The sequence below is a fragment of the Prionailurus viverrinus genome, chromosome X (genome assembly GCF_022837055.1).
Source record: "Prionailurus viverrinus isolate Anna chromosome X, UM_Priviv_1.0, whole genome shotgun sequence".
Classification (NCBI taxonomy): domain Eukaryota; kingdom Metazoa; phylum Chordata; class Mammalia; order Carnivora; family Felidae; genus Prionailurus; species Prionailurus viverrinus.
This window is the reverse complement of record NC_062579.1, coordinates 94304801-94331941: the sequence shown is the minus strand read 5'-3', so window position 1 is coordinate 94331941 and position 27141 is coordinate 94304801. Positions and strand designations below refer to the sequence as shown.

The 27141-nt window shown below is 43.5% G+C and overlaps 1 protein-coding gene across 2 annotated transcripts in view; it reads right to left on the bottom strand.

The window, feature by feature from the left end:
- GRIA3 (glutamate ionotropic receptor AMPA type subunit 3) overlaps positions 1–27141 on the bottom strand; it is a 267194-nt gene that overhangs the window by 7808 nt on the left and 232245 nt on the right. Inside the window, exons 14-15 of one of the 2 annotated variants that reach the window (XM_047844668.1) lie at positions 17405–17652; positions 16728–16842 (exon numbers count right to left, since the gene is read on the bottom strand). In XM_047844668.1, coding sequence (XP_047700624.1) covers positions 16728–16842; positions 17405–17652 — 363 coding nt within the window. Of the gene's footprint in view, positions 1–16727; positions 16843–17182; positions 17653–27141 lie in introns of those variants that run through there. The other variant, XM_047844667.1, reaches the window with a different exon arrangement.

Below are 27141 nucleotides of genomic sequence, written 5' to 3'. Positions count from 1 at the left end.
TATTTGGACTCCTTAATTCCTTCGGTGCCTCCGAACGGTGTCAGCAACTAAATAAAACAGCACTTGGCCATGGGAGCAAAAGTGTAAACACAAGCACAATGTGTTCCTCTGCCAGCCTCAAGGTGCCATTTGCCAGAGTTGAGCCGTGGCATAATCTCTATAAATGTTAACACTCTTCTCATTTGGGGACTTGAAGCACTCTTTCCCCTCTCTGGCCCGCAACACCCCTTTCTCCCTTGTTCTCCCTGTGACAAACTTGTCAACGGCTTGTCTTTAAGCTACCAGGTGAGAATATTAGAGGTGCCTGACACTCTTATCTGGGGAGTGACTTCACAAGGGTTTGTTTAAAAGGGATTATTAGCTCTCCCCTTTCCCCTGGTGGCTGAGGAATTGCTCCCTTCGGGGACTGGTTGCTAAGTTCTCATCCTCAGGGCGGCAAGTCTTTGTGCTGCTGGAACGAGGGCACAGCATAAAGAACTGGCTCCCTTCCATCTTCCTGAGAGTTTAGGGAAACTGTCAGGAGGACCCACTGGGTCCTGAATTGGCTCCACACACCAATCAGAAAGCTTCTCCAGGAGGCTGATGATGAAAATAAATAAGTAAGTAAGTAAATAAATAAATAAATCCAGCTCGTTTTTAGCTTTACTCCAGGGAATGTAGTGAGTAATTAAAAAAATACTACACTTGTCTGTTTTCTATTTAAAATGGGGAGGGGGGGGGAATTGAGGAAGCCGGTCAGTGACGTTCAGGTCAAACTGTGCAAATCTGACTAAGCTATCTGCCTGTATGAAAGAGCAAAAACTGAACTGCTGAACAATGGAAAGAAAAAAGTTGGTGTCTTGAGCCCTACCTTGAGGTAGGACACACCAAGGGCCAGGAGCCTTTCTTTGAAAAAAATAAATAAATAAAATAGCATTTTGTAGTCTTTTTAGAGGGAATGTAACCATTTTGCTGCTGAATGCAATCGAATGGAATGCCCACATTGTTAAGTGGGTGAATTGAGTATCTTACTCAAATGACAACGCGGTGAGCAGATTGATGGCTGTAAGCTGGCGCTCAGCACTCCTGTGGCTCATCTAGTCCTGGTACCATTTAAAGGATTAAATGGAGAGATGACGTGGCCATGTCCTGATGCTATTTTTATGAGAGCCAGTCCCATACTTGTTTACCTCCATAAAAAGGCCAATAGGAATCGAAGTGCACGGCTGGGGAGGGCCGGGGTATGCGTGCCTCATGTCCACAATAAACTTGCAGACAGTCACTCTTCCAGCATAAAAGACAGGTAACTGGAGAAGTGGTAAGAGTTTCTGTCACTGATGAGACAGTGGATCATCTCCTGAAGGAGGCTGGTGAGGCTATCTGCCAGGAGGTTCCACAGTCCATCTGGAGATGGACCAGTGCTGGTAACCCTCCCTCTGCCAGGAGATTGTTCTATGCATGCGGTATTTGACGGGGGAGACGTGGCCTTTGACAGAACCCATGCTGTGCTGTAGCAACAAGGAAGAGTTTTGCGTTCTTTGCATTTAAGCTTCACAGAATTTCCCGTTGTGGGCTGTGGAAAACCAGTAGCAAAATGGTTCACGGCACAGGGAAAATGAGTGGCACTTCATGAAATGAATTAACTGATACCACAATATTAGTTCAAAAAAAGGCGAGGCAAAAAACTGAAACTAAAAAGAACTTTCTTAGGGGAGCAAAGGGGGGCAGGAAGGAGGCGGGGAAGAGTGTTTCATGCTTCTCAATGTGATGTTATCCTGACAATGTATACCCTTAAGGAGCATGCGACTCAATTTCAAAAGTATTACGTACAGAGATTCAAATGACACCTTTGGAAGAGAGGAGTGTGACAGACTTAATTATATTTGAGATCCAAATAGAGGCTGAACTCAATACGATAGCAGCTGGGAGGAGACTAAGCATTCTGCTTACAGAGACCAGTCTTGGTTATTTATTTCTTTGACTGTTTTCAGATGGGATCGACATAATATATTAACAACCAAAGGAATTTACAACTATAAAGTCTCTGACACGGTAACAGGTAAAGAAAAAGTACTGTCACAAATGGATCTTTTTTGGGGGGGAGGGAGGGGTTGTTGTGGTTGTTAGATTTTTCTCTTTGAGCTTTCGAAATGTGAAATACAGTAAAACCCCTTTATAACACAGCTCGGTATTTTACAGCTTTGGAAGTGCGTTGGGCCGGATTGCGTGGCCATGTCAACAATTGCTCCTTCCGGGTCAAGGGTTGATGTCACCTGGCAGGCCTAGAGGCTGCTGTGGGCCTGGTCCCTTTAGCGCCGGTGTTATAAAGGGGTCCCACTGTGTCAGGGAGTGTGTGTTGGGAAGGAAAGCCGTTTGGGGGTGGAAAATAAACAGTGGTTCAAAACGTGATTGCTAATCAGTACAAAAAGACCTTCAGCGACTGACCTTACTCCCGGAGTCCTTGGCTCCACACTCCCCCTTATCGTACCACCATTTGTTTTTCAGCTTGTCTAAGATGCCTTGTTCACTGAGTTTCAATACTGCAAGGTTTACAGGCGTTCTTCACGTGGGAAATAACATAAATAACATTATATTATGTTATTTTATGTTATTCAAGCTTCAAACTACTTTAAAACTATAGAAAGCGATAAAGCAGGGGGCCCTGGCCACAGAGTAATTTTAGACACTGCAGGCAACCTGAGCATTACCTTATAAAAAGTTAACACTACAGCAACGCTATGTTTACCAGGGCCTGCCCATATCGCTTTGAGTAATCGGCACACACTGTTAAATAATGAGGATACGAAAAAACAAAGGCACTCCTCGGATGGGCTGTGTGTGGTGAGGGGGGGGTCTCCCCTCAGGTGACAATCGTCGGCGGCAGCTTGCGGTAGCTTTGTGACGGAGGTGGGTTAGGTTTGATCTAACCGGGTGTCTTGTTGTACTTCCAGACAGAAAGCGAGTTCTATGGAGGAGTGGGGAAGGGGATGGGGCTGGAAGGGGAAGCGTTTCCATATGCGGAACCAGGCAAAGGGATGACTCTGAATAGAATAGGATATGGATTCTACGTGAGTAACATGCCTTCTGACCAGTTGTCGTTTAGTACACACAGCTGTCGCCCAGATGCGCATGATCTCAGAAAGAACCGTACTGTACACGTGTGGTCACTCCACCCTCATGCACGGACCGGTCTTAGGAGTGATGGTAGAACGTGGAGCTCTGAGTTTTGGATGGGGGCGCTTTCAACAACAAGAGAACTGGCCCGTGGCTTCTTTTTGTTACTGACTGGCTGTCTCTCTGATATGGCCGAAGGTCTGCAGTCAGCTCAGATGACCGGAGGGTGAAGCAGGTTGTTTAAAAGCGGATTATTAATATGGCCCGGTCTAAAATGGCCAACTGTGGGTAGTATCGTAGAGGAACACTTTAGGTAAGCTGTTCTAGTAAGAGAAGACTGCTTCAACTGAGAGGCTGCTGCATCCCCAGGAGGCCAGCCATGGCTCCCTAGCCCTCCACCTCTTAAAGTGCAAGGCCTGCAGTCAGAGCCACTGAGCAAACGCAGGAAACCCTACTGGTCCCCAGGTTAAGATTTCTTCCCTTCGCAATTTCTTCAGCTGCAAAATAGGAATAATGACCTTTACCTTGTCATCTTTCTAGAGCTAATGAATTTTAAATCAAGCATCTCTCACAACCTCAGATAACAAATGCATTATATAGAGAGGGTGGCATAATTGTGTTACGAGGCAATAAACTACCGTGTGTTCAGATTCACATGAGCAATACTGCCAATACCAGAGCGTGTTATTCTGAATGCCACCAACTTACGAGAAGGAAAGCAGACACGTTTCTGTTACTATGGACATGCCATAGAGTTTCTTAGCTTATCTGGGATAAGTTGGACCCGCCAACATATCCACTCACTGGTAAGACTTTCTATAGTCCCAGAGATCTGGCCTCTATCAGACTCTGACAGACCCCAAGCCTGTTTCCTTTCTTTCCCCCTTGGCTGTTGAGAGCAGAGAGACCATCTCATCCTGAGACATTCCGAGAAATGTATCATCATTTAAAACAATATGCAATTGCAGAGTACTTGAGATTTGAAAAACCGTAAACCTTGAGTGTCAGAGAGATGACCCTTTCTCGGTTGGTGCTGGGGCTGGCAGCCAGGACATCTGCATTTTGTATCTCACCGGCAAATTGAGGTCCTTTTTATACTTTAAACAAGTTCCTTCAATCATTGCCCAGAACCTTAGCCTTCTCAAATGCCAACCAGATTTGCTTGGGATGCAAAGCAACAAAAGATACTCAAATAAAACTTTGAGCCTCTTTAAAATACTCTTGGCAGTGAAAGTCAAGTCTTAGACTTTTAATCTTATTTATTTATTTATTTATTTATTTATTTATTATTTATTTGTTTATTTTTTAAAATGTTTAGTTTTTAAGGAATCTCTACACCCAATGTGGGGCTTGAACTTATATCCCTGAGATCAAGAGTTGCACGGTCTACCAACTAAGCCAGCCAGGTGCCCCAAGTCTAAGACTTTAAAAAAATTTTTTTTTAAATGTTTATTTATTTTTGAGAGAGACAGAGACAGAATGTGAGTGGGTTAGGGGCAGAGAGAGAGGGAGACACAGAAGCAGAAGCAGGCTCCAGGCTCTGGGCTGTCAGCACAGAGCCCGACGCGGGGCTCTAACTCACGAGCTGTGAGATCATGACCTGAGCCAAAGTCGGACGCTCAACCGACTGAGCCACCCAGGCGTCTAAGACTTAAAGGATGGACAGGCCATTTGTGGCCCTGAGATCAGTGTTGGAACCGCCTTCTCCCCTGCTTCCCGCTGTCTGGCCCCCTTTGGTTTCTCCTTTCCCCTTATAGGTTTTGTGTTATCACCACCTCTCCCCCAGTGCTCACTGGCACACAGGCTCAGATGGCAGGGGGATGCTTCCCAATAGCACCTGGGTGCCCGATTCCACCAGGACCACAGGAAAAATCACAAAGCATGTTCTTTCCCCTTTCTGTGCTTCGCCTTGTCTTCCTGCAAAGGGCGCAGTGTCCTCATCCTGCTCTCTAAGTCCTTACCAGTCCCTGTCCTCCCTCAAAGTACTATGTTCTTCAAATGACTTCACCCCATTTCTTCAGTACGGTGGCTCTCACTAGATCTCAGGAACAGAGCAGACTGGTCTAAGGCACTCACACTATGGTCCAAATAGCGATCTCTCTCTAGAGATCCTGGGTTTTAAAGAAGCTTGTCAACCATCAAGGGTACGAGGTTGATAATAGTGTTTGTTACATGTTAGCTCAGAGTAATAGTTCTCAACGTGTGGTCCAAAAACCCCTGGAGAAATCCCTGAAACCTTTTCATCAGAGGGTCTGCCTGGTCAAAACTGTTTTTATAATAACACTAAGACATCCCTCACCCTTCTCGCTCTTATTGTCTCATGAGGTACAGTGGAGTTTCCTGGAGGCTTCATGACATGTGATATTGCAATGAAAAAGCAATTGAATGAATTGCTTGAATTGAATTGAAGAGAATCCGATTCTCTTATAGGAAGCCAGATATTAAAGAGATTTGGAAATCATGGGACTCCTTACTAATTTTGTTTTGGAAAAGTATAGTTTTCATAAAAAGCATGTTATTTATGTTAACATATATTGGGTTTTTTATTTTTAAAATAAATTAATGAGTACATTCTTTTAAAATTCCATTTTAATTTCAGATACGGTAAATATTAGTAGGACACACATCAACAAAATCTTTCTGGAGTTCCCTATACTTTTTAAGTGTGTAAAGGGGTCTTGGAACAAAAGAAAGTTTGAGGAGCACTGGTTTTGGAGGATGGAAGGCTTTTCCCGTGCCGGGGCCTGTTCTGGGTTGCCACCGTCCGCTCTTACCAAAACCCAGGCTCAGTGGGCCAGCAATTTGGGGTCCTACTTCTGACAAATGGCCTGTCCCTGGTGTGGGCCATCCGGTGGCTTCCACAGAATGGCAGCTAACTGCTCTCCGTCGCTACGGCCTCCACGGTCACAGTGGAGGTGAAGTTAGTGCAGTGGTTCTCAATCAGGGGTCATTTTGTCCTCCAGGGGGATATTTGGCAAAGTCTAGAGTCATTTTTCATTGTCACAGCTGGGTGAGGGGGCCCTGCGGGCGTCTAGTGGGCAGAGGCCAGGGATGCTGCTCAACGCCCCACTTGGCACAGGACAGCGGCCACAACTAAGCCCTGAGTGTCAACTGTGCCGAGTTTGTCCCAGAGCAGCCAGACCTCATCCAATGCCCAGGGACTTTAGAGAAATCTGACAAATGATATACTTTTAGAAGTTTAGTCTTTGGGGAAAAAGAAAATCGCAGGGCTTATGAAATCTGCAGCAAACCAATGGGCGTGTGGGAACTTCTAAATAAAAATGAAGGAGAAAAACAAACATTCCAAGCAGCAGCGCAGCCAAGGAGCATGAAAACGGTCATCAGAAATCACAGATAATACCACTGAACAAGGTGAGGATAGCTGCCAAGAAAAGAAAATACTTTAAAGGCCCAAATCTCCTAGAACTGTTGGTTGCTGCAGGGGGGAATAAATTTCCGAGATGGCAGAGCAAAACTGCCGTTTTCTCTCTTACTGTACTTTACTGGATGTACTGCCCAGATCAATCCAAATCAAATGAACGTGTTGACACCCTCCCCCAACACACACACACACACACACACACACACACACACACACACACACAATTTGGTATTTTAAAGAGAGAGGAATTAGGTGGGCATTTGGTCACTTTAAACATCACTTTCCCCATGAAACCATTTCTCCCCACCTCAATATTTTCTTCCCTCCTTCATCTTCTTCCTGGCCTTATAATTTATACCCATGTCTTGTAACTCCCACTAGACCATGCGCTTTCCAAGTGCATGGACCATGGCTTAGGTATTTGCATCCCTGCTTAGAATCATTCTCTCAACAAATACTTGTTTTGAGTAGATAACTCTCTTTTAGTGCTTTGTTTTCAGCCTGGTGTTTTACAAAATTATCATAATTATTGTTGTTCGAGCTTAACGATTACTCTAAGAAGGTAGATTTATGGTCTCTACTTTGTAAGTGAAGAAATTGAAGCACAGATAGGTTAAGCAATCTGCTTAAACTTGCACAGCAAATTATGGGGCAGGCCAGAGGGCAAATTACTATATATTCAACTCTGCACTGTGCATTCTCCAATGGAACACACAAAAGGGTAGCAGTGCTCCTTAGATTTGTTCTTTGCGCTTGGATGTTCATAATGAAGTTTGTCTTTGGGGACCACCGTACTCCAAGTAGCTCTCAACCTAGCAAGGGTGTATCTTGCAGCGGGCCGTTCAGCGTGCTGCGGCTATATGTCTCCAGGGGAATGTTTCACAGCAATTACTGCAGGCCCTTAACTAGTACCTAAGAGAATTATGTCAGAAATATTTATTGTACTCACCTCAATAGAGAACAGAAAGAATTTAAAAAGTAGGTCAGATTCCTATCATGGAAATTACTCAGGAATTCTCCCCTCTGAAGGGCTGGCTACGAACCTTCTGCTGAGTACAGCCCTCCCAAGACAAAGGCAAGGGTCAGGAGGCTCAGGGAGCGAACAGGAGAGCTTGGTGATGTAATTTCAGGGGGTCTGGGAATATCCCGCTGTCCCAAACTATTTTCCTCACGGGTACCTGAAATTCCACCCTGAGAATCACACCCCTCTACGTGTGGACATCATTCCTCGTTAAAATGCAAAGCTTCTTGGGAAATGGGAAATGAACCGGAGTAACTACTTACAAACTCCAACCCTTTGTTCCATTTTGTTTACACAATGTTCAGAGAGTGTAAAGCTCCCTCAAGGAGAGAACGGCGTGTGCCGCGCCCGAGTCATAGAAATGTATATGGATTGTGGATCGGATGGAGAGGGTAAGAGCAAATGTGAGTTAGAGAGTCATTTAAAAGGATGTGAGGGCAGTTCTGAGCTGTGGTGGGACAGTGGATCCTGAGTATGGGGGACAGGCATGGAGTGGCATCTCTCTTTTGCTCTCTTTTAATAGAGGTAGTCCTATAATTCGTAGCGCCGTGAAAAGGAGTTCTACTTTTGAAACAACAACAACAACAACCCTAACTGGCTGATACAAATTTTTGCTTATCTCTGCCATCCACACTGGGCAGTACCTCAGCTACAAAGGACTGTGCTCACTAATCCAAAGCATCCAGCCCCAGGTGGCGGTTGTCCAGGTTCCCAGCTCATTCCTGGGCTGTGCCAACCAGTTCAGTGTTCTCTCAGTGATGGCCAGCATTGCATCTGGAGACTATTTTAGGACAAGAAGACCATTTTCTTTTCTGTGAAGGTAGGAACTATTTATTTAAAAAAAAAAAGTAACTAAAATTTTTGCTCTATTTCCAAAGAAGTGTCCAATTTATTTATTTTTCAATTTCAAGTTCAGGAAATGCCCCAAATAGGCAGTTTGGAGTCATGAACAAAGAGAGAAATGTGCCGAGTGATGGGAGGGTGTGGAGTCTCGCCAGAGGGGGAAAGAAGAAAAAATGGCCTAGTGAGTTAATGACCAAGCTGATTCCTCCAAATGACGATCCTGAAAGGGTTGGTATAAAAATCTGTACTGTAGATATATGTCTCTGAGCCTGAAAAATATAGGAACCTGGGGTGCAGTACAGTTTGTTTACCCTAGAGACTGTGGGATATATCCTGCTCTCAGTGGCTTCACTTCTCGTCTCTGAGCGGGGACACCTAAAGAGCAAATGTCTGCTTAATTAATGACACCAGAAGATCTTCAATGGCGCCCTTAGGAGGGAGAGGGATAGATATATGGGTAAATATGTAGGTTACAGAGAAAGACAAGGAGCTCACAGAGAAGTAAAAGAAAGAGATGAGTAAGGGTGGTGTATTTGCATAATTAAGAACCTGCTCTAACAAACACAGTGTCCGGATGATGAAAATGGAAGCTTATCACAACCTAAGCTGGAAGCCCTCCCCTCGCCTTATGCCTCATCTAAACCTCACTCCAAGTTACTGACACTTGCTTCTTGGTACCTAGTGATTTTTGGGGGGTGACTTTTTAGAACTGTCTGCAGCCTGGTGGAGGGAGGATATCCATCGTCTCTTTCACTGGCTTTTCTGCTGGAGACCTTTCAGCTTTTCATGGTGACAACTCACCTTTCCCAATCGCTCACTTCCTTCCCTAGATTTTTCTGGAAAACTCCTAGCATCACTCGGGAAATCACAGGCATGTGCACTCAGGCAGCTGTAGACAGCTCTGCCCAGGTAGGTCTTGATTTATTAAGTTGAAGCCACCTGATGACCAAGCAGGAGAGGATTCCTTGCTAGATGGAAGGATTTGCTCTGAGGTCCTTCATATTGTTTTCTGTTGGTTATCTTGGGATATGTGACCTCTCCGTACGGTAGCTGTTGGAGGTCACTGCAGCTCAAAATATGCCCTAGACTATACCAGAATCTGGAGTCTTAAAAAAAAAAGTCTCTATCTGATTCTTTTCACAGGGCTTTCTGGATGTAGGATTCTAGGAGAATGAGGGTTTATTTCAATTCTTCTACCCTTGGATCAGCGTGAGCTTTCTCCACAACCTGGGAGCACGTACCTATGACTGCTGGCATTACTGGGCTCTGGCCACCCAAGCAACCCTCAGTCCCAGGGGCAGCCCTGATGATTGGCAGTCATGCAGAGCTTAGTTGCTAGAAGCTCCCTCTGAGTGAGAATTTATATCTGTGTAGTTCACAAATGTAGCTCAAACCGATTTAACTCCTTGCTAATGAGATCATAATTTAATATAAGTGCAAAGAGCAAATTCAATAATGCATGCATATAACATCGGGAGTTGAAAGCTGTGAGTCATTTTACTAAGGGCCTAACAATGCTAGTGACTGAAACCTATTGATGAGCATCTGGGCTACAGAAGTTACTTGTGGATATGTGAGTGAAGCCAGTGCATTTCCAGATGACAATCTCTCAAATTCAACGGGATAGACCCCTTGATTCTACAAGTTGCAAATTTCACTGATGATTTCTGCCAAACCCGGCCTTTGTCCAACCTCTCCATGTGGAACAGGAATCCAAAACCATGGTTGCTCGTGGACTATCTCACACACCCCGATTTGTGTGGGAAGACTCACTCAATTCATCCCTGATGGAGAGAAGGGGCTCAGGGAAGTTGTTAAGCATCTGGAGACAACAGTTTTGGTTAAAACGTGGCCACAGATATTTCCCCAAGTCATAACGGACATGATGCACTGGAAAACTCTGTTTTGAGATCCATTAAAAACTCAAACTATCAAATTTGGTTGGGTTTTATTATGTATAAATGTGTTTCCTTTGGTCCATCCCAGTGGCACCGAGAAAGAAAAACATAGACTGAGAAGACAGAAACTGATCTCACATTAGATCGGAAACCCACGTGACATGTGTTTCTGAAGATGTCGAGGTCATGCCCCCGACTCTAGGCAAAACGTTCACTGAGAGTTGAATATGATGGATGCCAGCATCTTCTTTCTTCCCCGGCCCCCCCGGCCCCCCATAGGCCTCTCTTGACCGTGAGCCATAGAAAGATAATCAGTCTTAGCTTACACTCCATTAGATCACAACAAATGGGGTCTGGATATCAGATCTGAAACCTGACTACTTGCTGCCATGCCAGGGCACATACCACCCTCTCCTAGCACGCATTCCAGCATCCACTTATCTGCACTTTCCAGCAGTGATGTTACTAGACAGGACGCACCAGCAGAGTCCATCTTTTCCCTCTCATTCTCTCCCTCTCTTTCTTTTCAATGTAAAGTATGCTATTGCCTTAGTTTTATATTTTGAGAAATATTTGCTTCAAGGCCAGATGAAATGAAGCTTTAAGGTGAATTTAGCACTTGGAACACACTTTTGCCACCTGTGACCAATGGGGATTTGCCTCATGTGCCAAGGGCCAAATGCTATACCGCTCTCTAGAAAGTCAAAAGAGAATGGATTTCAATTGTTCTCCATAAATTTTACCCCCCACCCCCATTCCACCAACTTCCCACCCACAGTGCATGTATTTCAATCATTTCAAATCTTTCATGTTTCTTTTCCATGGCTGTCTTGCCTTTCGGAGAGTGTGGTTCTATAACCTTCTCTCCAAATGAAAGGAAACCAAACGATTTGGTCTTAGTGGGGCAGAAAGGGTATAGACACACACCGTTTCACTCTGCCACGGCAGCGGTGTCTTTCCTCTTGGCAATTGTACAATAGCATTCTTACCTTCAGGCCTTTCACTCCTGCTGCTCTTTCTGTAGCTCTGGTGTTGAACATTTGGTCATTATTTGTCAATAAGAAACACATTCAAGTTATCAGGATAACACCAAAGGCAACTAATCATGTCTTAATCATAGAAATCATGTTAAGGCCACGCAGTCAATTTAAAAAAAAATCATGAGAATGGATTAATTAATTTTTTTTTCTGGATTACATTTTTTTTTTTCCGGTGGTAGAATTTATTCTTTAACACCATCTGGCAAAATCAATGGTTTTGGCAGTCACTGGACTGGTTCAGTTCTTAAGGCAAAAAGGTCCCTTGCTTGAAGCAGCCACTTGAGAGAAAGTGAGGGTTTGCTCTTGGGAAGAAGACCTGAGTAAGTTCAAGGAGCAAATTTAGTCACTACCAGGAAAGAAAACTGTCAGGTTCTTCATACTTCCAGGAGGCAGCACCAGCACAGAGACATGCAAACCAACGAAGAGCATAACATACTCACCCTACTCCTTGATCCCAAACCAGCCTCGGTGATTCACAGGAACTTCTTCTAAGACCCAGGAAGTGCCATCGATCTGTAATGATTCTTGCCTACACACATAACAGTGTCAATAAAGAGTCATTGGGATCCGTCTTAACCCTGGGCATCCAAAATGTCTACCTTTAGGGATGGCTCCTGCCAATAAAAGGTCCATCTTGTTGCCGGTAAAAGACAGATGTAGATTCACATCCGTTACCCAAGGCCCAAGAATGTCAAAGAATTCTGGGTGTGGAAGAGAAGCGGTTAAGAGACGGCGGCATAGGAGAGGAGGATTGTAGACATACATGGAAGAAGAAATACACACAAAACGGAGGATCTCATTTATACATATGGGAAACATAGCACCACCTCATTCATCTAAGTACCACCAACTTTTTACTATCTTTGGATACGAGACTTGCTAAGCAAATGCCTGAGGTTTAAAAAAATGTCTGCTAGCGATTAGAAGGAAGGATGACTGAATTTCTTAAGAGAACAAACTCTTTCCAGGTACTATAAAAGCACCCACGTGAAAAGAAACACAACTCATTTTCACTGCAAGCCACTTTTTGAGTTTCTGAAAGCAAGTTCCCTAAGCGCTTCCTTCCCTAGGGTCACATTGGTTAGTTTATTCTAGTCTCTGTATAGTTTTGAATATAACCCCGCTGCATTTCTCTATCAATATCCTAGAAATCATAATGATCATTCAACCACTTCAATCGATCAAAGTTTAACTGCATATCGCATCGTCATCGCTTACTTCCCTAGACGCCTTGCAAGCTAAGGCACCTATCATACAGCTCTCCTTCCGGTCAAGGGGTTCAGAATGGTTCCATTTAAACGTTCTGCTCCAATGTTCCCCCAAAGCACAAAGCCTGCCGGTTTCCAGCTTGCAACATACAGACACTGGAAGTCTGAATCCCTAGATGGAACTGAAGCCAGGGCCACTTTAGGGTGAGGTAGGGTAGGGTCCATAACGCCTTGTCACTCCAGTCACAGATAGCTTCTTTCACAGACCAGACCCCCTCTAGTAAGGTAAGTCTACTCAGGAAAGCTAAGCTGGTGCCCTTTCCCCAAGAGTAAGGGAGTGAAGCAGGGTGGGTGGGGGCAGATCAGAAGAATTTGAAAGTCTGAGGTGACGGGCAGCTGTGGAGGGAGGCTGTGCTTATGTGGTCATTCAGCAGCTAAATCCCCATTCTGCTGTGATTCACAGCGACAGGCTTTCGCTGGCTGTGTCACAAAGCCCTGGTGCTTGGGGTTTATTACCGAAACAACCTACTGGCTCTTAATTACTGCATTTGCGCACACGCCGTGATAACGCGCTAACACAAAGGGTGATTCGCAGGTTAAAAATTCCCCGACCACACCTCTAACTTTCATGATCCTTGCCTGTACATTTGTAGGCCATCAAGGAAGGATCAGGTATGATTTGTTGGGGTCCTATTAGCCCAGGTTCAGGAGACTGGTGAAACCAAGCAGTATTTCAGTTCTAGTCTATAGGTCTGGCTCAGGGGCCACCTCAGTGACTGACCTTGTCTTAATCCCCTGTATTCAAAAATGAAGTAAATATCTATTTCATTAGTTTGGGCACGTGCACATTTAAAACAGCCCGAAAATATTGCTGGTTCCTTCCAAAGAGGAGTAACTTTTTGAGACTAGGCTTAGAACGCATGACGGCTCATGCCAGGGGGTTAAAGTCAACAATTTAACATAACTGCCCATATTAGCGTTATTTTAAGGTCGCAGGAGAGAGACCGGAGAGATAAGTATTACAGGTTTTTCCACCTCTCCCCGTTTCAGAGATAATAGGTGTGGGAGTGTTTTTGCAAAAGTAAAAGCACTCATAAATGTCAGGCTTTGTGATTATTGTCATTTTTAGTAATCAGTACTGAGGGCTGAAATGGCTTAAATACGCCATTTGCCTTGTAAGCCAGGTAGTTGTGAATGAACCTGATTCTTAGGGAAATCTATCACATGCAATCAGATTCACATTGCTCATTGGATGGATACATGTGATAAATTGCTGTCTGCAGTATCATCGCAAGAGGTGACCCTGAAAGTCAGCAGAGATTTGTGGCAGCATTAGCTGTGTGACCTTCTCAAAGTCACCACCATCTCTGGGTCTCATTCTCTGTGAAATGATGCTATATATTCAACAGTCAGTTGTCATGGTAACTGGGGATGGAATACAATCAGGAAGTGTAATTCCCAAGCCATTTTACTAATTCAGTTAAACTGCATGGATCTGGACCGACGGAGGGGAAGGACTGTCTGAATGGGAAAGTCCTAAATTACAAAACAGGTTTGAAGAAGGACGGTTTTATTACTTCACGTCTGTTTTGTAATTCAAACCTACTATACTACGTTGCCACCGTGGAGGTCCTTGTGAGAAATACTTTAGCGGATAGGTCTGTGACCCATATGATTGTATCTAACACATGCTTGCAACATTTGAGAAAAAAATTTGTTCTCTTAAGGAAAAACTTCAACTGACAATCTAAAGTCTTCATTTGCTTAACAAACCTCTCTTGGCCCCTTTCCCGATACTCTTGCTCACGCCCAGAGAACCGTAGGTAGCAAGGAGGAAGAAGATAAAGGCAAGCTCCTTGTAATCCGGAAACAGAATAAGCAATCGTTGGATAGGCAGCACTCATTTTACTATTATCCAGAGCTGAGAAAAGGGTTGACTTATTTCAAAAGGCTGGCTGGAGGGATGACCAAAACAAGCGATTTGAGAGATGCCTGGCAGGTAGCACTAACGCCAAAGAAGTTGGAAACATTTAGGCTCTACTGAGATCTTTCTCTATTTGCATATCAAAAATCAGATAATCTGGAAATCGTGGGCTGGCAATAAAGTTACTTGATAACTTTGCAGCAGTATCAGCTGAGGAAAGAGAAAAGCTTGATTGCTCGTTGTAATTAGCAAATAGCTGGTCTAAAGTGCTAGGGGTCTTCATGATATACCAAAACATCTGGGTGGAAAGTAAACATTCGGCCAAATACATGCAGATTTTTTTGGTTTGTGTAACATCACACATCTGGTTATTTGAAAACTTCTGGGCACTTGGCATCATGTGGATCTTGACACAGTCCATGGCTCCTTCGTAACCATGCTGAGTGAATTCTCGAGAGCAGTGTATCCAATCCAGCTCGGGTTTCATCCTGCATGATCTAATTAGGTTCTCCGTGGCCTGCTAACAACATGAGAAAAAGACCAAGAAGAAGGTGCTAAATACTCTAGGTGTCAGGTTAGCCATTGTAAACCTCAAAGGAGCCCAAAGCTTGGCTAAACTGTGATTGTCATCAGTTCACACTGGTGGGAAAGGAAGTTACTGCTTTCTGACACACGGTAAAACCTTGATTAATTGGAATCCATAAGGGATGAATGGAATTTTCGATAAGAGTACTCATTTTGTTTCATTCTTGGCTAATGACTTTTTTTTTTTTTTCCTCAAAATGCTTGTATCCACTTTCTCGCCTCCGGGAAGCAGCCTCTAATGTTTGAGGGTCAATCCAGATAGAAGATATGGGAGACAAAGCTGAATGTGACCTAACCACAGGTCATCTCGTGGCAAATGATTAACAACAACAACAAAAGATCAATTCGTTGCAGTCTTCTGTTTTGGTACTATTGCTGCTTTCTCATCAATGTGGAGTACTGAGGAGGGGCAATTCAGTTAGTTGGGGTAGTGGTTAGGTGAGTTCTGGTTAATCAAGGTTTTACAGCAAAAGACCTCACCAATGCCTGGTAAGATTATGTGTTGAAGAAAGTTGTATTTGAATTTATCACTTTGAAAGTGCTCTGTGCTCTGTATCAGTGTTTCCAAACCCATGTTATCCTGCAGACTGGCAAACTAACTTTTCCATCAGGATCCTGCGGAATGGAGAGAGAAAGAGGAGAGCAGAGGTGTAACCATTGTCTCCGAAGGAGAAAAGGTTTGGCTTGCCTGTCTGTTGGCCTGTGTGTGGGAAACACTGTTCTTCACCTTAAGAGATGCCCATGGTATCTTGGTTGTACAAGAGTCGATCTTACATGCTTCAATATAATTGTCATGCCCTTTGGGTCATGGAGGATTGTGTTCTCAGGTCCTCTCCTGTACTTACCCAACGTGTCCTTCCACTACTTGCTGTCATGGCTTCTGAGCTTGCAACTACTTCTCGTTGCTTGGATGAGGGTTATTCGTTCTTTCTAGTCCCGAAGAGCATTATGGAGCCAAAGGAATGCCAAGTGAGATGGGTTTTCTCATGATGGCAGCCTGGATAACAATTAGACCTACCTGAACCAAGAACACGGCTACGGAGAAGCCAAATCAGGGATTCATACACATGGAGTATCACGGTTAGGCGACGCGCTTGTTTAAAGATACAAAATATCTTTGCCGAGTCTGTATATGGGGTGGCCTACTGAAGAAAGACCCCATTTAACTTGAAACCGAGCTCGTTCTTTGGCTTTTCAAGTTAAGTGGGGCCAGCTTAAATAGGCCACCGCATATGAAGAACAACATCTCATCACTCATACACACGACTGAAGAAGGCAACTCTAATCAACCAATCAACCTCGGTGAGCAACCATCATGCCTTAGGGGGAAAAAAAGGCCGTAACCCGACTTTTCAGTAGATAGATTTGACTTCTCACACCGCTCATGTGAGGCAGGCGGGGACAGTCTCAAGGAAAAGCCTTGGGCTCTTGAGAGCCTAGGCCGTGGAGACCCACACCGTGGCCTTCATAAGGCAACCGGTCTGGCGTGTGAGGGGAAGGAAGGGGTGTGGAGGGGGAGCCTCTGTCTGGGAGTTTAAGAAGGGACCCAAGTTAGATCAAAAATGCGGGCAGTGCCCCAAAGTCTTTCTGGTTCCCAAAGCTGCCAGGCAGCGGAATAACCTGGTCATTCCACTCTCTGTGTGCGTCTTGTGCTCTCTCCTCAGTAATAAGATAACAGTCTTGCCGATTACTCGTCACTAAGGGTACCCGGTTGTGGTGACATTGAGGCTGACCTTGGAGTCACCGCCCCCGCTGCCGCACTCTCCTTTGTCGTACCACCATTTGTTTTTCAATTTGTCCAAGAGGCCTTGCTCATTCAGTTTTAATACTGCCAGGTTAACAGCATTTCTTGAAACGATAAAACATAACTTGTAAGAAAATGCACAAATGCGTAGGAAATCGTTAACGTATAAAAAGGAGCACAAGAGGACAAATTGGCTAAATTTCACAGAACGTGGAGCTAGAAAAATGTCTGTACAGCGAATACAGGGTTAAATATTGGAAGGTGGCATGGAGGGTAACATTTGCTCAAAACCGAAGTGTGCGGGATGGGGAAGTTGTCTTTGAGAAAAAAAGTAACAAGAACACCACATCCATGCAATTAACATTCGTCACATATGGCACCATAACTTGGCTTTTACCATTTAAATTGAAAAAGCCGTTGAACTGTAAAATTAAAACAGCAACAAACAGTCAGAGAGGACAACACAGAGAGAGAACATTAAAAAAAAATGGATGCATTAAATAGATGAAACCATAATTTACCGTCTTATTTAACTCCATGGAATATTGTAGGTTTTAAACTTTTAAAAGTTACCTCAAAATCCACAAGAAAGAAAATGACAACAAAATGCATCAGGGTAGGTGGAATACTATAACAACACGGATATTGTTATATTATTCCACCCACCTTAATGCTGAGCCTTTAGGGGTTGCCACACCATAGCCTTTGGAATCCAGATTTCCACCAACTTTCATGGTATCACACGGTTTTCTCTGCTCAATGTACTCATTCATGGTTGACTCCAGCAGGAAGGCGAACTTTCCCTTGGACTTCCGCACCCGGGCCACTCCGTCTGCTGTTGTTTTGGTAAACACAGATGGCTCTGCTGATTTCATGTAAGACCACATTTTCTCATAGACAGCAATTTTGGACCTCTGCAACAGAGACAAGCATTCTTAGACACCAGATATGAAAACTGGAAAAGGTCTCGGTGCAGTGGGTTTCAAACAATTTCGATCGCAACCCATGGTAAGAAGAGCATGTCACGCTGTGGCCCAGTAGGTACATTCATACATATGTAAACATGGTTCCAAAATCGGCTACTCAACACCGCACTCATCTTTGCATCTTTGTGACCTGCGATGCTCTCTGATACTTTCTATTGTATTCTAATTCACCGGAAAAAAGAAAGAAGCGCCAGTCAGGACCCACCAAATTGATTTCATGGCTCCACTAATGGGTTGCAATCTAGTTGGAAAAACACTTCCTCAGTTCAATCTTCTTCTCAATTCAGAAATCTCCCCTACAATATCCTGCTATGTGATGACCCTTTACCTGCCCGGAAAAAAAAAACAAATGCGATTGGAGGGGAGCGTACAACCATTTCAGTTAGCCTACTCCAGCACGGGACATTAATTATTGTAAGAAAGCACTTTCTTATTCTGAGCTGAAATTTGTTTCTCTAGGACTCCCAACCTTTAGCACTATCTGCTAGAGTACGTAAAGCAATTCTGTTCCTTCTTCTGCATGACGGCCCTCCAAGTATTGCAAGGCTGTTGTTATACCCCCCTCTTCATCTCTCCATCAGGTTGAACTCCACTGGTGTCTAATACTATTTCTGGAACACTCACAATTTTGGTCTATCCCCCACAGGATTCTAGTCAGCGATGCCTCTCTTCAATTAGATTGTCTAGAAATAGACATGGTACCCCAGATATCTGACGAACACAGAATGAAAAATAAACTGTTTGCTTCTTGTCGCTGGAGCATTATTTCCTAGCATAACACTGCCTGAGTTTGCGTTAATGTATTTAGCCTTTCATCCATCCTTTTAACAAATATTTGTGGAGCACCTGCTGTATCTAAAGCACTCTCCTGGGTGTGGGAAGAGTATGATAGACTGAATAGTCCCTCTTTCAACTCAGGTTGAGGCCAAACTGTTAGTTCTTTCAACCAAGCCAAGTTTCCCTCATCTTTACCATTTTGGATTTTGAATTTAATGCCACTAAATGTCATCTCAATTCAGGTGGTCCTTAGAACACATGCTAAATGCTTATAGATCTATGATAGGCATTCTGGAGAATATAAAGGAAGCATGGTCTTAATGACCCCATGACTTCCAGTTGAGTTGGGAGTTATGTCCTTGGGAATGAAAACCCAACAGAAAAATTCTAAAGTGCTATTTGACCAGAGGTGAGGTAGCATGGTAGAGACTACTGACATGCCAGGATTTCAAGTGTCCTTTTATGGGGTTTCCTGGCCCCTGCCTCAACTTTTTTGATGATTTAGTTGCTCTTCTCTGGACTTTGGCTGGCTACATTCTTGAAGCCTGCGTTGACCTGCTTAAATAATTCCAGAGGGCTGGAACTTTCAGAGTTATCGACATGCAAATTAAACCTTGTGTTTACGGTGATCGGACACCCACTGAGGACCTTACTGAGTCACTCAAACTGTTCACTTGGATTGGGAATCTGGATTCCATAGTTGGTTTGCAAGAAGAACAGGAAAAAAAAATCCAATATGGCTGAAGCCAAATGAACAAAAGGGAGAATGGTAGGAAATGAGTTCAGAAGGATAATCAGAGGTCAGATCTTGTAGGGCCCTGTAAGACATGGCAAAAAGTTTGGATTTATTCTGTTATTTATTTCTGACATTTCTGAAAATTTCTGAAAATTTCTGAAATTATTTAAGGACTTTGAGGAGGCATGTGATAAGATCTGATTTAAAAATTTAAAACATCACTCTAGCTGCTGTATGGAGAATATGCTCTAAGGTGGGCCAGAGTGGTTAGGAGGCTATTCTAATAGTCCAGGGGAGAGATGGTGGTGACTTGGACTAGGTTGGGAACAATGGAAGTAGAGACAAGAGGTTGAAGCCAAGGTATGTATTGGGGAGACAGCAAACAAGCCTTGCTGATGGACATCTCCACCTGATGGTCGTGTAGATACTTTCAGATTAAACATTTCCAGACCAAACTTACTATCTTCCTTATAAAGCCTGGCTCTCCTAAGTTCTATGAGGAAAGCACCGAACATCCAAGCTTGGTTTTTACTCCTTCCTCGGCCTCTTATTACGCCTTGTTTATTCGGACATAGAAATGTCCTCTCTGTTCTTTTGTCTTCTTTCCATTCTCGTTACCATTGCCCTGGAGCGGGCTCCCACCATTTTTTGGTCTGGACTACATTGCCTCCCAATTACTCTCCAGGCTTCACCTCTCTCTTCAGTTTATCTTCCAGCGATCCTTCCAAAATGTGAACCTGACCATTCTTTAAAATCTTCTCATAGTTCCCTAAAACCTACAGAACAAAATTCAGACTCTTATGTATGATATTCAAGAGTCCTTATGATCTGGACTACACTCTCCTATGATCTAGTCACACTGGACTACTCACTGTTCACTGAAATGTGCCACACACCTTCACGTCTTATGCCTTTGGTTATGCTTTTGCTTAGGCATAAATTATCCCTATTCATCCTATGAGGTCCAGAGCAAATACCGTGTCTTCTGTGAAATCTTTCCTGACTCCTGCTCCCACGGAAATGCTTTCTTGGATGTTCCTAAAGCACTTTTGCTCTTACCTTGGCTACAGAGCTTACTGTAGTGCATTACGGTGAGTTGCTTATGTGGCTGTCCTACTCACATTACTGGGTGTTCTTGAGGACAGAGTCCACACCTGATTCATTTTGGTAGCCCTCTTGGCAGCCAGCACAATGTACATAGTAGGCATTTAAGATGTATTTGCTTAATAACTGAAGCTTAGCTGGATCAGGGTGACATCTAGATTGTTGGTCAAAGGCATCAGAAGGTTGGTGAAAAATGGTTACTAACACTGGTTTTATAGCCCTGTAGAATTCTAGAGCTGAAGTTACTCTAAAGATCGTTGACTCCAACTCCCAGCTAAACCAATCAGGATATATGCTTTATAATCCACTTTGTTTTGTTCTTGTTTTTGCCACTGAGCTTGCCTTTGTTGTCCACACCAATAACTTTCTCCCCCAATAATCAAGGTCTTCTAAGATTGAGATCTCACCCGTTGACATTTATGCTCATTCCAGAGCACGTTATCCTCATCTGACGCATAAAACAATTTCGAAACATCATAACGAAACACACTCTCAATGACTTAATTTTACCTCAGTAGGAATTTCCTAGTCAGTGGCTCAAAGAATTTTATAAACTAGTAAATAATTCAGCTGCACTGTAAGATATGAAACATAATGTAAGGACACCTCCGTACTTGCCACAAAACTCAGTAGAACATTATGAAGTTAGTTGAAGTCTGCCTATACTCCCCTCTCTAACTCCATACCCTTCCTCCAGGCCAGAAGTAGCCATTATCCTGAATTTGGTCTTTATCATTCACTCCCTTGCAACTCTTTATATTTTTATGAGAATAAACATCTCTTTTGTAATGACTGCAGAGCATTTCCAGCTATGGCTACACCATACTTTACCCAATCTCCTATTGAAGGACTTTTAGGTCAATTCCAATTTTTTTTTGGCATTGGAGACAAGCCTGTGGTAGGTGTGTATCTCCATGCACTTGCAAAGAGGTACTTTGTGTTCATCTTGGTCCAATTGAACCTGAGCGAAAGGGGGAGGGGGCAGACCAATTTGTCTCTTACATTATTTGCAAACGGGCTATTACGTCCAAAGATAAATTTATAAGGGAAGGGCAAAGGGTTTGTGAATTGTGATCTGAATGCACTATAATTTGGATTCATTTACTTCATCATTTACTTGAGCGCTTTGATTGCTGATACAGGTTAAAAGGGTTTATTCCCTTAGGTAATGATGCATTTCTAGGAGAATAAATGGCGGTGCTTGAAGTGGGCACTTTGAATGTGTGCAGTGTACAAGCAGCAGATATTAATGAATTCAGGAAATGAAAAGTTAGTTAGTGGCAGAAATGACTGGCTCCTGGTTGATGACTGAATTCTGAAGGAGGTTAAGAAGGGGAAAAAGCAATGGCTCACAAGTGAGAAAAATTGAGCTGAAACGTTTATCTTCCTAACTGGTATTTAAGTGACTGTATAACATTTAGACCAAAAAGAAGAAAAAAAATATCACTAGCATTTTTTTTTTTTGCAGTCTGTCTTATTTTGGCTGAAATACTGAAGGCAATAAAAGGAATTGAATCTTAGTTCAATCATCTGGGAGAAATTAAAAAAATTATGGGCAGGATGTGTAATAGCAAGTTCATTTTTCTCAAACCTGCCACGATTCATTTATTTCATCCCACAGAGCACCATTTTGTACCTCAGAACGAATAAACAACGGGTATGCAGAGAGGCCACGCGGAATTCTCTTAGCACTGCTAGAAATTAGCATATGAAATCCAAAAGGAGAAATACATGAATGGAGGAGGAACAGATTAATCCAAAACAGGAGATCAAGCAGAGCTCTAGCATTCACGGATTCAACAATCACCCTTCCAAGTATTTGTCACAGGTCATGAAGGTCAACTGTACAAAGAAATTTGCTTTTGTTGAGTGGAAATTTGGATCTTGGGCCCAGTGAGGCTGATGTGTAGAAACGAGTGATTAGTGACTGCACTTAGCCCACCACTCAGACTTTGCCTCTCTCTGCAGTGGCGCTGGCTGCCCCTCATCGCTGCGCATGACTGTTCCTCCGTAGACCAAGAGCATGACGTAAATGTCTGGTGCCATGTTTGAGAGTGTGGAGTCGCATCGCTTGGGTTTGAATCTCACTCGCTACGTGTCGAAGTTATCGAGCCCCCACGTGCCTCAATTTCCTCATCCATCAAATGGGATAATTTTTTTTAAAGTGCCTACTTCAAAGATTTCTTGAGAGAAATGACATGAGTTAATACGTACATGTCACTTAGAACAGTGCCCGGCATACGAGAAGTGCCAAAAACATTACATATTTTTCTAGCACAGAAAGCATCATTTGTTTTAGTGACAGAACTTAATAGCATGATAAATTACTTTAATCCCCTATTTAACAGAATCATTGCTTCATTTTATGGAGGGAATTCTATGTTCAAGTGTTATTCACATATTTGGGTCTTCGGATACATTCCGGTGAATGCCCATGGTCTGCCATTAATAAAAGTAATCATCATTTGATTTGGATTTAAAAAACATTTTTGAGGAAGACATATGGGGAGGATGGCAAATTTTCCTTTAAAACTTACGTTTGATAGTTAAGTTGAGGCTCACACATTAAAGTCCCCATTAACCAGAACACTGCTACTGGGGAGACCTGGTGAACGAAGCTTTCTGCTTCCCTAAGAGTTAAATGAGAACACCCGCTTGATCAATAGAACATCCAATTGGAATCAGTAGTGTAACAGCCTTTCTTTTAGAAATAGAAGAAACCTTCAAAACCATCTGGTTCAGCTTCTCACCCCATGCAGCCTGGCTTCTCTGCTCAAATGTCTCTGGTGGTGAGGCACTCCCGAGCTCAGAAGAGGCTCATAACTTATGACAGTTCAAATTGATAGAAAATTCTTTTTGTTGGGCTGACATCCTTCATGACAGTCTCTCTCCCCTCCAGTCCTATCCTGCCTTCTGCCTGAATTGGGTGGTCTCTTCTTTCCGCTTCCGTTTCTCCATTGTACAGAGCACTGGTTGTACTGCTTTCTAATGGTCATCTCCAGTGCAACCTGAGCTCCTTGGGAGTAGGAATTACGTCTCTCTCTCTCTCTCTCTCTCTCTCTCTCTTTCTCTGTATTCCCAGTGACTAGCATAATGCCTGGCATGTATGAAACCCTCACTATGTATCTGTGGGATGAATGAATATCACAACTGCAGTTCCACCTATGGGTCCTAATTCTGCACTCTGCAGTACATGGAACAAATACGCCCTTTTCCACATGGTGTGGCTGCTGAAGATTACCACTGCCGTGTCACCTGTTAATTGTCTCTTTTGCCGACTAAACATTATAAGGGCCTTCATTTATTACTCTTATGACATGAATTCCCGTCACCCCCCCGCCTCTTTCTGGGAAGCTCCATCTTCTAGATGCTTTTTAATTTTTCAAAGTCCCTCCTAAAATGGGGCCCCAACAACTGATGATAACGTGCTCGATATAGCGGCACTAGCACAAAGGACAATAACACACTCTCTTCTCGTGATGTGGACATGAACACAATTTTTCATTTCAACAGGATTCAACAGGCGTTTTTTTGATATGTTGAGAGTCGAGAATTAACATTAACACAACAGACCAATAAATTGGAAGCTAATTCACTCACGGTATTCATTTGCTGTCAGCATGTAGACAAAGTATTACATTTTGCAAAAAAAGTATTGGTGTTTGTGACATCGCTATACCCCAATCATGTACAGAGTGTTCTAAGTGAATAATTTGAGAGGATAGAATGAAGGAAAGGTCAGGGGACGATGGTTTTAGGTACCTTTTTGGGAGGCAAGATTTACTTTTAAGTAATCTCTACACCCAACATGGGGTGAGAACTCACAACCACGAGATCCAGAGTTGCCCGCTCCACTCGCCAAGCCAGCCAGGTATGCTGGTTTTAGGTATTTTGTCCTCCAGCATTCCCCAAAGGGGAATGGGCTGGCTTTATGCATTTATTTTTTGGCCACTGCAGGTATCATGCCTCTATTGTCCATTTCCACCACTGTATGTATAAAACTAGCTTTGTACATGCCACAGAGAGGCTGGGTTCTCAGTCTCTACCTCTCTCACCCGACTTCACTGTCTTTTTGGCTCAGAGATCCATTCTGTCCCTCCTTTCTGGCATCAGGAGTCTTGGTCCTCATGGAGGCAGTCACTGATGTTACAAAGGTTTCTGTTACCTTTGAGCAAGGGATCCTTTTTATTTGAATAGGGGATGGGTGTCCCAGAAAGGGGAGTGAGTTTCTTGGCATTGTAAAAGGTGCTGTTCAGAGGCTGGAAAAAGCCGTCCCTGCGAACAGGACACTAACGAAGGGGAAATGGCATGTTTCAAACAAAAATGCCTTACCCTCCTTCATTTTTCCTTCTCTATCTACTATTATTGTAGCTTATTTATTGCTTAAGAATTTGGTCCATTTCTTCTGTAGGTTGTGTATCTTTAGTTAAGAGAACATCATTAAAAACTATAATCTGCTTTTTCTTCCAAATTATTTAGCCCCCTCTAAAATTGCTACTTTTAATAAAGGCTCAGGCGGCACTGCTAGCTGGTACAAATTTGAAAAGGTGGCTTCGGTCTGCTGTCTGCCTGAACCGGGCACTATAGACTCCTGTGCACCTCCTGGGCCCTCCTTCACCTTCACGAGTAAATGTTGTGTCTTTGCGTTTCTCCAAAACTGGGATATGGACAGGTGATCCTTGCAAGGTCAAGTACTTGCAAGGTCAAAAGTACTGCAACTTTTACCCTTGCCTAGCAGTCCGCACGGTCCTTTTGTGCACAAATTGGATCATGTCATTCCTCTGCTCAAACCCCTCAGAATGGCTTCCTATCACACACAGAATAAAATCCAACGTCCTTACCAGGGCTTGGGAGGCCCAGCACAACAGGCTCTGGTTTGTCTGGTCTGCCCTCATCTCTTACCCTTCCTTCCCTCTCTCGCTTTGCTTCGGCCACGCGGGCCTTCATTCTCAAACTGACCAAGCATGTTCCCCGGTCAGAGCCTTGCTCGTGCCGCTGCATCTGAAATGAATTTCTCCCCACCCCCTCCACCCCATGTTTTCATGGCCTGCCCCCCACTTCATTTAGGTGTCTGAGCAAATGTCACCTCACCAGAGAGGCCTTCCTCAATCAGCTGAGATAAAATAGCATTCCCGACCTGTTGTCTCCTTACCTGCTTGTTTCATTTCACGTAATGCCAACTGAAACATACACGTTATTTACATATTTGCTTATCTTTTTTTTTGTCTCATCCACAAAGACAAAGTCCAAAAGGACTTTGTTTCATTTGAGGACTTAGAACAAAGGCTGTCACATAGAATGCCCTCAGTAAGTATTAACTGAATGAATGAGTGAAGTAGCTGCGATTTAAACCCAGATCATTTGACATGGAAGTCTATATTCTTGATTACATTGTCATCATTAGTCTCCCCTACCATCCTTCAAAGCTTAAAGAGGTAAGGTGATAATTGCAGAGGTGCGAAGTGGCAGAATTAGCCCTCAAATCGGGGTCTGTTGGGTTCCCAAACCCGTTTTTTCCTACTACTCCACACTGCCTCCCAGGGAAGAAATTGCTGGTGACTACATTGAGCAAAATGCCGGTGACTTCACTGAGGTTTACATCTTTGACCTGTCATTTTGACATGATTTTATATAGCCTTCATCTTCTTTGGTTCAACTTTGAAGCCTGTTAAGTATGCTATGGTGTAAAAGGCACCAATATAATACTCCACTAGTCTGTCACAAGGCCCTAAATCCTACCATTATAGATCATGCCTTCTGTTGGACTTGGACAAATTACTTAAATTCCTCTAACACTCTAATAATTATCTCTGAAATGGAGATAGAATATGAAGTGAGGTCATTCCTATAAAGCACCCAGCACAGTGCCTGGCATGTAGTAAATTCTCAATAAATTAGATTACGCTATCGTGGTAAATGGGAGGGTAACGAAACTCACACCCACCACCTTTGTATAATTTGGTTTATTAGAGAATTTGTGCCAGAGGAATACGGGAGGGAAGGAGAATCAAGATAGGTCTTGGGGATGGCAGGCAAGCTGGGATGTCATGGGGTGATAAGTCAGGGGCACACTGAGGGCATGGGCACATGTGGGCGGGAAGAAGGATGATGCCAAGTTATGTGCTGTCAGTGCTACCGAGGCAGAGACTAGGATCAAAGCTAATTCATTAGATGCTTAGCAGAGAATGCCTTATAAGTCCAAATGCGGCCACCAAAATGTTCAATTTCAATATATTCACATTTCACCATCTCCCGTGGCTCTCAAGTTTGAACAGTTGGGTTTGGATTTAAGTCTTTTCCTTCTTGCTGTTAGGAGTGTTCCAGTAAGTATTCTTTCTAATGGTGCTACGCTGATTTAAAAAAAAAAAAAGTGGCTGGCTGGGGTTTTGTCTGGCAAACACGCTGACTGTGAAAGCTGCAGGAAAATTGATTTTCTGGCGTTTGCGTGTCCTGGCACAAACCCTGCGGCATGGAAGCTCGAGTTACAGAACCTTCTGGTAAGTGCAGCTTGCGGGGGTGACTTCAAAAAATGATTAGGTTTCACTAATCTTCACCACTGGGGGCCAACGGCAATGGTCTCCATGTATAAAATGGTAGTTAAGGCTACTACTTTGCTGTTATTTCATTTAGAGAAGTAGTCAGCCACCTAGTTTGATACCCACACACAAACACAAGCCAACATACTTCTTTACACCCCCCATTCTTCATGCTTCAGGCCTTGATCCCAACTTGTCTTTATTCTGCCTTGACCACATGAGTCCCGTGGAAAAGCTACCCAGTCACCAGCGTTCTGCAAGAGG